The sequence below is a fragment of the Bactrocera latifrons genome, unplaced genomic scaffold (assembly GCF_001853355.1).
Source record: "Bactrocera latifrons isolate USDA-ARS-PBARC rearing strain unplaced genomic scaffold, ASM185335v1 scaffold_80, whole genome shotgun sequence".
NCBI lineage: Eukaryota > Metazoa > Arthropoda > Insecta > Diptera > Tephritidae > Bactrocera > Bactrocera latifrons.
In genome coordinates, this window is record NW_017537490.1 from 791,142 (window position 1) to 803,200 (window position 12,059).

General features: G+C 34.3%; 1 protein-coding gene across 1 annotated transcript in view; it reads left to right on the forward strand.

The window, feature by feature from the left end:
- The window catches only part of LOC108976832 (kin of IRRE-like protein 2), a 266,683-nt gene that overhangs the window by 125,206 nt on the left and 129,418 nt on the right, over positions 1-12,059 (forward strand). The window contains exon 2 of the mRNA XM_018946195.1: positions 10,605-10,738. Within this exon, the coding sequence (XP_018801740.1) occupies positions 10,605-10,738 (134 nt within the window). The remainder of the gene's footprint in view (positions 1-10,604; positions 10,739-12,059) is intronic.

Here is a 12,059-nt window from a genome sequence, read left to right on the forward strand (position 1 = left end):
AAATCCACACATTTACGAAAAGATACAGCAAAACTCGAATAATTTTTTAGAGACATCACGAAATACACTAAAAATACCTACTTTATTAAAAATAATAATTTTTCGGGTTTTGCATTTTTGTGAGACAGTAAGAATATTAAAATAAARTATTGCCGAGATTTAGTTTGCAAATCGACTTCTGTACATATTTTTACCAGAAACGAGCAATATATCCTACTGTGGGTAAAAACCAGTAAGACTTTTTTAATTCTAATTTCCCACGAGAACCTATTCGTCAAATTACTTTATTCTCCTAGGTTGATATGACTGTCAATGACATCTGTGTCAAATGTGATATCAACATAATCTTTAGTGATTAGTATACGCTACTCTTTCTGAAGCACATAAAAAGCATTTGGCGATTTTTACGATGAGTAAACAACGTTCCACTAAATATTGTAAGCGGAATCGAATTTCTGGTGCAGAATGTTTGAAAAGGGCTTCGGTGACAATTGTTTGTGGCGAGCAAGTGTTTTAGATTAGTACAAATTATTCAAAGAGGGTCGAGAACGCGTTGACGACGGGACGTGTTTCGTTCGGACGGCCATCAACATAAACTGATGATCAACAYGTCAATAAAATAAAGGAATTGCTGGTTGTGAATCGCCAATTAATAGTCAGAGATCTCACTGGCAACGTTGGAATATCTAAAGGAACAATTTTGAAAGATCATTTGGTCCTAAAAAAAAAGGGTGAAGGGGTGTGAAAAAACACATATATATTATTATTGGCGATGAGTCTTCATTCTGTGCMTACGAGCCGGAAACAGATGCAAAAAWGAGCCGARGCTAAAAACATCACGTCAAAGCAGGTCCAGACAGGTTTCTTCGATTATCGAGGTATAGCGCACATTCGTTTCGACTGGCCAAACCCGCAACAGGGAATAATACTTAAGCGTTATGAGTCATCTGCGTGAGGTTATTCGAAAAAGGGCCGAAATTATTGGACAAAAACTACAAAAACTCTTAATTTTTGTACCACGAGACCGCACCGTCGCACACTGCATTGATYCTTCTTGAGTTTTTCACCAAACTTTCAACCAATATCATGCCGCAACTCCCGTATTCACTTGATATACCTGCGTGTGACTTATGAATATCTCAAATGACYGCTCCGGGGAAACCGTTTCGAACCGTTTAAACGTGAATCGYTACCCGCATTGAGCGTTATTTTCGTAAATTAACTTTAACAACTGTTTCGAGGAYTGTATATAWCGTTGAARAATAAATTARGAATTTTAAAATTATGAACAGAGTCTTACTATTTTTTGTTTATAGTAGTAGACAATTTTCCCTGTTTACATTTTTCACTTCTTAGCAATCCTTAAGCTTTATTCTCTTGCATTAGAGTTCGTCTTCTTGGAAGCAGGCAATCRTGTTAGCGAGAAATGTGATCTAGTACTAACTCTAGTCGAAATATGAAACATCRCTCTCTCTCCCTCTCTTTCCCACTGAGCCGCATTTCGAAGTTGTCTATGCAAAAAAGACTCTTTAGCCTTCCTTATTATTAAAACAGTATGGGATCGACTTTTTCTTCTAGTGACAAGTCAAAGTTATCAAATGGGTCTGTTGCTTATAATCAGGACTTTAGTAAGTATTAGTAATTAGTGCGGCTATCAACTTATTTCAAATTTCAAAGAAATCATTTTTGCACCTTATACATTTCATTGAACACAAGTCTCTGTTTGCCATCGAAGCATTGCTTGATATTAAACAAAATTTGGGAAACTAAGCCTGCTGATTGTACTAAGTTCGCCATCTAAACTCCTGAACAGTACTTRGCTAATCATTTATTTCATGAACAATAACCTTGGCATTATATATTTTTCACTAATTATTATAATTACGCAAATTCAATAAATTTAAAAGGCTATATTATAGTTTCCGCCTTGCAACCTTGACACGATACTGTTTTTAAGTGCACAAGAAAAAGCAGCCAAGAATTGAGTCTCATTGTATTCTGATGGACTGCTTCAGGGATATATTAACTTTATCACGAAGTTTGTAACGGCCACAAGATCTTATAAAGTATGTAGATACGCATCGTGGCGGCCTAAGTCAGTTTAACCCAATCTATSCGTCTGTTTGTATATACTCGAATTATTCCTTTAGCTTTTGAGCTATCGATCTGAAATTTTGTATATGTTCCTTTCACCGCAAGAAGCTGCTCATTTGTCCGAATCACTAATATAGAACTAGCTGTCATACAAACGGAATGAACAAAAAGTAGTTATTGCATATATATTTTCATATGACAAAATAACTTCGGGATATTTGGTATTTTTATTATTACCCAAAACAGCGCTCCAAACTCTGAAAATATTTTACTGATCGAACAACTATAACGTATACCTGTCATACAAATTGAACGTTAAAAATCAATGTCTTGCATGGAAAGTTCCTTTATTTGATAGTCTATTTGCTTGAAACTTGGCACAGTTTCATTTTTCAAAAAAGCGCCATAATCTGTGAACATATGGTTTCGATCGGAGCACTATAGCATACAGCTGTCATACAAACTGAACGATCAGATTCAATACAAACTGAAAAACTCACTATACCTTTTTTTTTTTTTTTTCAATAAAAATAGCAACTATGAAGGGTATTGTGGCTTATAGTTAAGACTTACTTCTAGTTAAATACTTTAATTGACCGTAATGAAATAGAAAAGTGTTGAAATGAGCGTGTTTTATATGCAACAAGCGCCTCCGCATTCAAACACCASCCTCATGTGCAGACTACAATGGCTTAACAGCAATTTTCTTGCACCCGAAATTAGCAATAAATAATATTGTTGYCCTGCAGACTTAAGCTCTTTTGTTTGTTACTAAAATGTTGCAAATGTTTCTCCCGGTTTTCTTCTCGCAAAACCTATGTATAAGATGCGGCATATCCCTTTAGCTACTTCAATGCAGGCCCGTCTTGGCTTGTATTGCATTTATTGCCGTTTTATAGCAAAGTTTCGCGCTGTACTTGACGTGGCAAACTAACTAACTATACTATAAATTACCACTTTTCATCGAGAATTTATGTTAATTACTGGCAATGTTAAATACCCGCACAACTTGCCGCAACGCTTACCGCGACAAATCCGCTACACTCATTAACATCATTTACTGCGTACTTGGCGCTGGCGGCTCATCGCTGGCGTACCGTTGCGTTTGCATAGATACGAGCYGACGCATCTACTTAATTGTGCCCGTGTGTGTATGTGTGTTTGGTGTATAACTTTACCCTATATATATATATAGTATATATATTTATATGCCGCTTAATTACAGCAATTTAAGCGCAAATTTGTCGGCGCCAAGTGTAAAGTTGTGTAATTTGCCACCAAGTGGCGGTCAAAGGAAGTGGCGTTGATTAAAGTAAGTTTACGACTAGCTTGGCTACTAATTTATATTTACATATATATATGTATATGTATAAATCCAGTATATCTATATGCCATACTATATAAGGAGTAACGTAAGCTCATGTGGTTATACCTTGTACATTTATAGCAACATAGCTTGGCTTGTGTGTGAAAAGCAATAATTAATGTGTTGGAAAATAGTGAAATGGAAAAGCGTCATCACCGAAGTCGRACATTTTTATTGAATCAATGGTCAGCTAAGAAAAAAAAACAAGCCGTTACGCAATCTTTAACAAGAGTAAAAACACCGTTTTTTTTCTTTCAACGTTGTCTTAATTTTATACGATAAATGTTATTATCTACTTTTATTTTAGTTAACTCTACTAATTTTGAATAATTTTAATTTTCTAATTTGGCATTCTTCCGTTTTTTATACAAAAATTTCAAAATATAGCGAATTTCTTGAATATTTTCACTAATTTTTGAACAGCTGTAACTTTTTTTTTTAACTTTCCCGGATTTAATAACGTCCGCAACGACATCTATTGAAAAAATACGAAAAGACTTTTTCGACTACCTAATAGTTCAACAGTCCATCAATGAACAAATTCCTCAATTTTTGAGATATCGATATGAAATTTTGCACACGTTCTTTTCTCGTCAAGAAGCTGCTCATTTGTTAGAACCACCTATATCGGAGCACCTTAGCATATAGCTGTCGTATAAAACAAACGATCGAAATCCYGCTTTTATATGAAAAAATCTTTCATTTGACGAGATATTTGCACCCAATACGTCATGAGTTATTGACCAAAGCAACAGTGCAATATCCGAATAAATTATTCGGATGGGATCACTATAGCATATAGCTGCCATACAAACTGAAGTATTAAACTGAAGTTTCTGTAAGCAATATTTTGTATTTGTGAAGGGCATTAAAGCAYCGGTGTAACTGAAATCAAAGTTTTTTCTTGTTTTTTTTATAAGTTTTGAGTGCCGTGAGCACGCGGCATTCAATACTTGTATGCTGCTGACAATTCCGCTTGTAGGCGCTATGCTCCCAAATACATTATACGACGACAACACATGGACTTGATTGWCATAAAAAAAGAAGAATAAATGAAAAAATGCATGCTTTTTTATAGATGCCGAAGTATTTTTTGTTGTAATTTTGAAATTATTTTCATAAAAATAAAATATTAGAAAATATATGTAAGCGATATTTTCATCACACAAAYGACCAAAAGCTAGATTGTGTATGAAAACTATCAAAAATATAAAGCAACACTCTATAATATGCGAAAAATGAGAAAAATATAAAAAATATTATCTTTAATATTTCGCACGCAAATCTAACATGTTGAACACAGAGATTGCGTATACGCCACGGTGCTTGTATACTGTGTGACATATTACCCCATATACTTTGTATAATCAAAGCAGTTTCTCACCAAATACAAACACATATATAAAAGGGTGCTCGAATAGCATATCAAAAATGCATATACATATACATACATTTCTTTTGGACACATACATACTACACGCACACGCACTCCTGTCAACATAAAAGTACATGAGTGGCGCCGACTTGCTCCTGCTCACCATCGCTTTTGATTGAAACGTGCATACATTTACGCGTCACATGTCATCGCCTGCTGCTCAATAGTCATAATAACAATAACAATAGCTATAGCTATAAATATAGTAAAAGCTACTAACAACAACAAAAAATATACAGCAATAAAAAATGCTATGAATATCAATGGCAAGAAAGTGAGTCCACTCACTGACGGCATTTTTATTTATACGAGTTTATATCGATGTATTTGAGTATGTACATAAATATACAAATAAGTGTAGAAACTATAGCGAYGCTTTTAGCATATACAAAACCCTAAATGTATATATTTTGGTCAGTTTAATAGGAAATAGTTAACAAATGCGACTATTTGCATGTTTTATTTATGTATATTTTTGCAAAAAGTTACCTCAGTGTCTGCGTAAAATATCTTTTTATATGCCATTAAAGTATAACATAATAAGAATAAAAATTAAAATTGTATACCGCATTAGGTTGAGTAAAAGAAACGATTGTTTTCGTGCGGTACTCCRCAAAATAGGCTCGTAGACACCTCCAAGAAAGACTCTGCAAAAAAAAAAAATAAGTTCTAGGCACCTCTAAAAAAGACTCTCTAAGTATGAGCTCATAATTATAACGGAAAGGTCCTCCATAAAGTAAACCGTTGTTTTTTTGTAACCACCTTAATGTATAAACGTACTTCTTCTACCACCCGAACATACCAGTACATACATTTGCATACGGAAACTAGTTCACGTATGCATAGATGGATGTTTGCATACACAAATTCGCATATATAATCGTGTGCGTCACTCATACTCGTATGTGTTGCATGCAACAAAGTATTGACAAATGATTTATGGCGCGTGATTGACATTCGCCATTTATTTGATTGCTGTGGCGTCCATTGTGGCTGACGAATGCGAAGCAGCTATAGTTAACCAGTCATGTAAGTGTAGTGCAAGTGACGTCACAGAGTAGCACATTCAGTATTATTTGTGCTTTAACTGCACAAAATTTAATACATCTTTTAGTACCTTTGAATTCAGACTAATTTTGAAGGCGTTCTAAAATTGCAGGCTGCTATATGCATCTTAAAGGAGTATACATTTTTTTTTTTAATGTTGAATTTTAGAAAAAAAGAAAAAAAAACGAATAAGAAAGCGCTAAGTTCGGATGCAAACGAACATTTTATACTCTTCAATATTGGGAATGCTCGAAAGAARAATGTTACGGTGAGTCAAATATACAAGCCTACGAGTGGAACAAAACCTTCAAAAACGGTCGAGAGATCGTTGAAGACATAACTCGTTCTGGAAGACTTTTATTATGACTGATTAAAAAAAAATCAATGATAAGGTGCTTAAAAATCATACGAGATAACAAGAGAGTTCTACATCTCTCAAGCGACCGCTCAAATGATTTTTGTGTGTTTTTTTTTTTTTTTTTTGGGCATGAAACGCGTTTTTGCTCAACTCATTCCGATAAAGTTAATTTTTTTCAAAAAGAGCACSGTACTTATGTAGGTACCTTTGAAAATGCATCATCGCTCGAATTCAAATCTCACATTCATGTAATTAAACTGCCATTTGGGACATGGGTTTATGAGTTTGACATGCAAAGAAGTCAACAATCATCGAAGAGAAGGAAAAAAAACGAGCCGGAACCAAAAAAAACCACGCCAAAGTCGTTTAAAAATCAAGTTCACGCTTATTGTTTGTCACGATATTCGAGGTTTGATGCATCATGAATTCGTTTTAAAAAAGAAGTCGGTCAATATGGATTTCAATTTGGTCATACTGAGGTGTTTGCGTGAGAACAATCATCAAAAACGACCGGAAAATTCATGAATTTAACACGATGATAATGCAACATCGCATCGAGCCACGATTGTGACCGAATTTAAAGCCAAAAACGCAATGAATACAATCAATCAATCAACGTATTCACCAGATTTGACCCCGTGTGATTTTTGCTTRTTCCGCAAACTGAAATTGCCGCTCCATGGAACCCGATCGATCAGTCGATCGAARAGATAAAACAAAATTCGCTGAGGGAGCTGAAAGCCATCCCAAAAAGTACTTTAAGGACTGTTGAATATTACTTTGAAGGCCAACTGCAAAAGTGCTTATCCATCTGTTGAAGAAGGCGACGAAATAATGGTTGATGAATAAGTAAATTTTTCGCGCTTTATTTAAAACTTCCGAGCACCTTTTTGTCACAATGTATTCTATACTATACAGCGCGTAAGTTGGCAAAGAATGAAAAGTGAAATAAAAATGATCTTCCTCCTAGAAAGCATTCATTTCAGACACAAYCGTCCACACTGTAAAATAATTTTWATTTAAAATTTTTATAAAGCTGGCAACMTTGTTCAACTCACAAGTATTAAGCTACAAAAATKTTAAAACTACTAAATTTTTGTATCCATTGTGTATAGAAAATTTCCAATTTGTTACATATATCTGAAAAATAAAAATTTTGTAAAAAGTGGTAACTCTTAAAAATAATTTTTTTCCTAAAAGATTATAAGTTTTTTGCTATTTTCTTTGCACATAATTTTTGAAATTTTTTGCTGCGCTTCGATAATTATTGAAAAATAATAATTTTTCAAAAACATTGATTTCTTTGAACTTCAAGCATTTCATTCAGCCACTCTCTACACAATGAAAGTAGTTAAAAACCTTTACTTACTTCAATTAGCACACACATTATCTCTATGCTCATAGGTATAATGGACGTTAGGTATGTAGCTGTACAGCAATTCTTTAATATACACACACGAACCACACACACACACACACACACACAAACGCTTGCAAATAGAGTTATTGATACTGCTGCATTTTTATTGGCATTCGATTATTTAGTTCTTCGTTAAAAATCTCCCACACTTAATATGCATAACACACGTAACATATACATATGCATATGTATTTGCATAAACAATTTTCCTTTTAGCGTTATCCATTATTCATACAAAAATGAARCATTTCGCATAGTGTTTTCGCTGCCATTGTGTTCATACTGTGCTTTTGTGCTCAGTGAAGCTGCAAATTTATTTTATAAACGATAGCAATCATCATTATTTCATAATAAATTACCGTGGCAACGCGCGCCAACACACATAAATTTATGTATCTAACCGTATAGATGTATGTGTGTTGGTAATCGAATGCATGAAGTGTGAATRCAAATAAATATGGCAATAAATGCACATACATACACACTACTCAGTGATTGTGCTTGAATGAGTGCGAATGAATAATAAATGCCCGACAATGCAAAACGCCGTGAAGTATGCAAAACAAAAGGTGCTGATGCTGCTTCAGGTTCACTTGACAGCTATTGTATTGTGTGCATATCGTTTGTCATCGATGCGAGTGCGATCAAAAGATGAGTATTACATTTTGACAATTATATGCTGATAAGATGAAAAGAAAAACAAAAAAATTTTGTTAAATAATATTTTCATTGGAAATGTAGCCACTCTGAAGCTGCGATGATTGTGACGAAATGTTGAGTAAGCACGTCAGTGGCGTTCTTCTGTAGTTAAAGGACAACACTTTTTGTGGCCATTTATCAAAGGGAAACGTAATAGAAATGCTTTGTAAGCCGATCCACTGTGACACACACGAAAACTCGGTCATTGTTAGCTGTCACATTAGAGAGAACAGTTTTGACAAGAAAGTTTGACCTTGGAACACCAACGAATATGTCAATAAGAAAAAACGCTCCCTTCACAGGAGCATTTATCATGATATGAAGCGGTCAATTTGTATGGCAGCTATATGTTATAGTACACTGATGTGAACAATTTGTGTGGAGATWGTAACGTTGGCTTGGGGAATTATCTGTTTTAAATTTCATGAAAATATCTTATAAAATACGAAAGTTTTCCATACAAGCACTTGATTTCGACGGTTCAGTTTGTATGGCAGCTATATGCTATAACTAACTCACATTTGGTTTGTGGGTTTTTTTTTTTTTTTTTTTTTTTTTTTTTTTTTTTTTTTTTTTTTTTTTTTTTTTTTTTTTTTTTTTCGCCTGTAAATTATGATTAGTGATGTTACGTTATTTTACATTTAGTGGATGTTGCCAGCTTCATTACTTTCTTGAAGTTCCGCCTTCCAAAACTAAAAAAAGCAAGGTTTAAAAAAGTAAATTAAATTTTAAAAGAATATTGTTATTGAAGCAGGCTACTCTCGAACCTTTGTCATATTTTCATGTTGGGTGTTCATCAGAGGGCTCATTCAACTCTGACTCAAATACTTATGAACGTTAATTAAATTCGATTATTCGACAGAATTTTTTGTTTGGCGGGCTTCACCCTTTCTGTCAAGATCAAATGTTTGAGAGATTCAAAAGATGTGGTTATAGATGTTTTTATGGTATCAGAGGAAGATATTGACATAGAAAGAAAGAGAAGTAGAGGAATTGAAGATTTATTTATAGTGTCAAAGAGAGAGAGAGAGAGAACTGGAAATGCTATATGAAGTCTATAAAACAATCTATATATTACTTTATCTATACTTCCATCGACTGAGTCAAAAGACCTCTGCGTTGAATACCTAAAAATTGTGYTTCCAATGAAATTAATACGATCGTTCCATTTTTTATGTTATTGTTCAATTCAATCTGAATAATTTTTTCTTAGATTCCATAGTTGCCTTAAACAATAAGCCAAACCAAATTTCATAAARAAAATCAAACAAAAAAGTTTTCCAAGCAGGCACTTGGCTCCGATAACGGCGGTTCCCACAAATGAGCAGWGTCTTCGAGAGGAAATTATAGACTAACTCGTTCAACAGTAGGACAGAAGTTTAGGTATGTATTTAGCTATATATTTCATATTGTTTTTCACTTTTTCTTCTGGGAAACCGTGTTCAGGATATAAATGCATGCACAAAACTTGCACCGATGGTTTTTTTCGGTTTTGAGAAAAATTGCGTACATGTCTTTTGACGGATCAAGTCCAAGTCTTAGAAACTATATGTAACAGCTATCACCCAGCTAATATGGCAGGCATGATAATATTTTCTAGGCACTTGATTGCATTCAATATGACTTTCGTTGGGAAGCACATCATCAAAGTCCTCGAAACTGAAGTTCAAAGATTGGGCAGTAATCTCTAACTAAATTTGAAACATACCAGTATTAATTACCTCTTTGTTTGTAGTATGATTTTCATTTTCAATTGAACAAAATATGTCGCTTAAACATTTCCCTTAAATTCTCATACAGAAATAACCCCCGAACTAAATATAATAATTATGAAACTTATTATAGGGGTGTATTTAATGTCAGCTGTCAAAGGAAATGCATTTGAGTTGACAGGCAAGCACTTCAAGCCAGCTGAAAAGGTGTGAAGGGCATTTAAATTAATGACAGCTATCCTAATTTATTTAGTACCTATAATGAATTGCCATATTAGAAATAATAATGAAATATTTCTATTAATATATACTTATAAATAATTTATATGTGGCATGATTTAATTTTAACTGCACACTTTTCGTTGCCAACGAACCTTGATATCCTCCACACATATATGCACTTAGATATAACATCTACAAGCGCATGTATTTTATTTATTGATTTATTGACTCATTTGTACCTAATTCTCTAATTCCAGGAACAAATTGCTTTCAAAGATTCTCAGAACAGCCAAAGTATTCCGAAGTGAATCCGGGTCAGGACGCCTTACTAACATGCAAAGTAATCGATAAGCGTGGCAGTTGCTCATGGCAGAAGGATAACAAGGTAATTGCATATTTTTACAAGCATCAATGTTCGAGCAAATAAAACACACTGCCATAGAAAATATTTGCAACAATTTGCTTAGAAAATAAACTAGTTAACGGCAATATGCGCCCGCTCGTCGTGTGGCGGTCACTTTGTTGCTTGCCTAACAGTTTATTACTTACTGACATATCTTAATCTCTTGTATTATCTAGTTCAGTTGTCTGTTTCCTGGAAATCATTTGTACAAACATATGCATTCTTGCATATGTGATAAGCTTGAGAACGGTTTGCATATGCACGATAAAGTAATTTATTGGTAATGACACAACGGAGGCTAACATTGTGCCAGCGGGCGAAAGTGGCACGTGACAAAAAGTCATTTTTGCATTTTRAATATTTACGTTTAAATTTTCTAAGGGTCTAAGGTTAAATTCGAGTAATGCACCTGTCACAATCAGTTCGATATTCGTACGAAGTTCATCAATCGTCGCTGGTTTRTTGGYATAGACCATAGACTAGCCGTAGCCCCATAGAAAATAGTTTAATGACGTCAAACCTCACGAACGAGGCGTTCAATTGACAATTCAGGCCAAAAATATGCGGTTATCATTRAGCGGTAGCGATTTKCATTCACASTAACGTGTCGGTTTTATAACAGGGAAGGAGTACGAMCCGATGAYGCCGCCGGCACATAAACCGCACAAAACCATAATTGTTTAGGATGTCATGGTGACTCATGGAGTACTGGTGGATTGCTGCCAGGCCAGAAACACATATTTCCCTCATTAACGAAATCATTCAACCAGAACTGAGCCTCATGGCTGAAGTTGATTTTTCGRTGAAAATCCKGATTATTTTCAARCTGTTGCTAGACGCTCAATTGTTGATCTGACAGRATGATTRTGACGACCATAAATTGAACGTAGCGCCCTTAAAGTTGCGACCACTGACTCCGAATTTCGGTAGTAAATTTGAGTAATTTCGATTCGTAGTTGGATCAAAGATGAAATAATAAACTTTACTGAACATAAATGTCATTAAAGCGAGACAAAATTTGGCGTCGTTTGCTCGCCCTTTCGGTCTACTTTTTAAGCGTTCGTATTGAAACCCCGTTAAATATATGTGCTGTGGTATACATTTTATACCATTATTCGTATAATAAATTATTCAATACAATGAAAATTTTATTTACAAATAAATGCGAAAACGTTTTTGTCGGTATAAAAATACAATGGATGTTACTTGAGATTTAATTTTTTATATGTTTATGCAAATAAATTTTATTGGAAAAAATAACGAATTTAAGGCTGCTTTCTCAATGTCTGGTTACCAGCCGTTC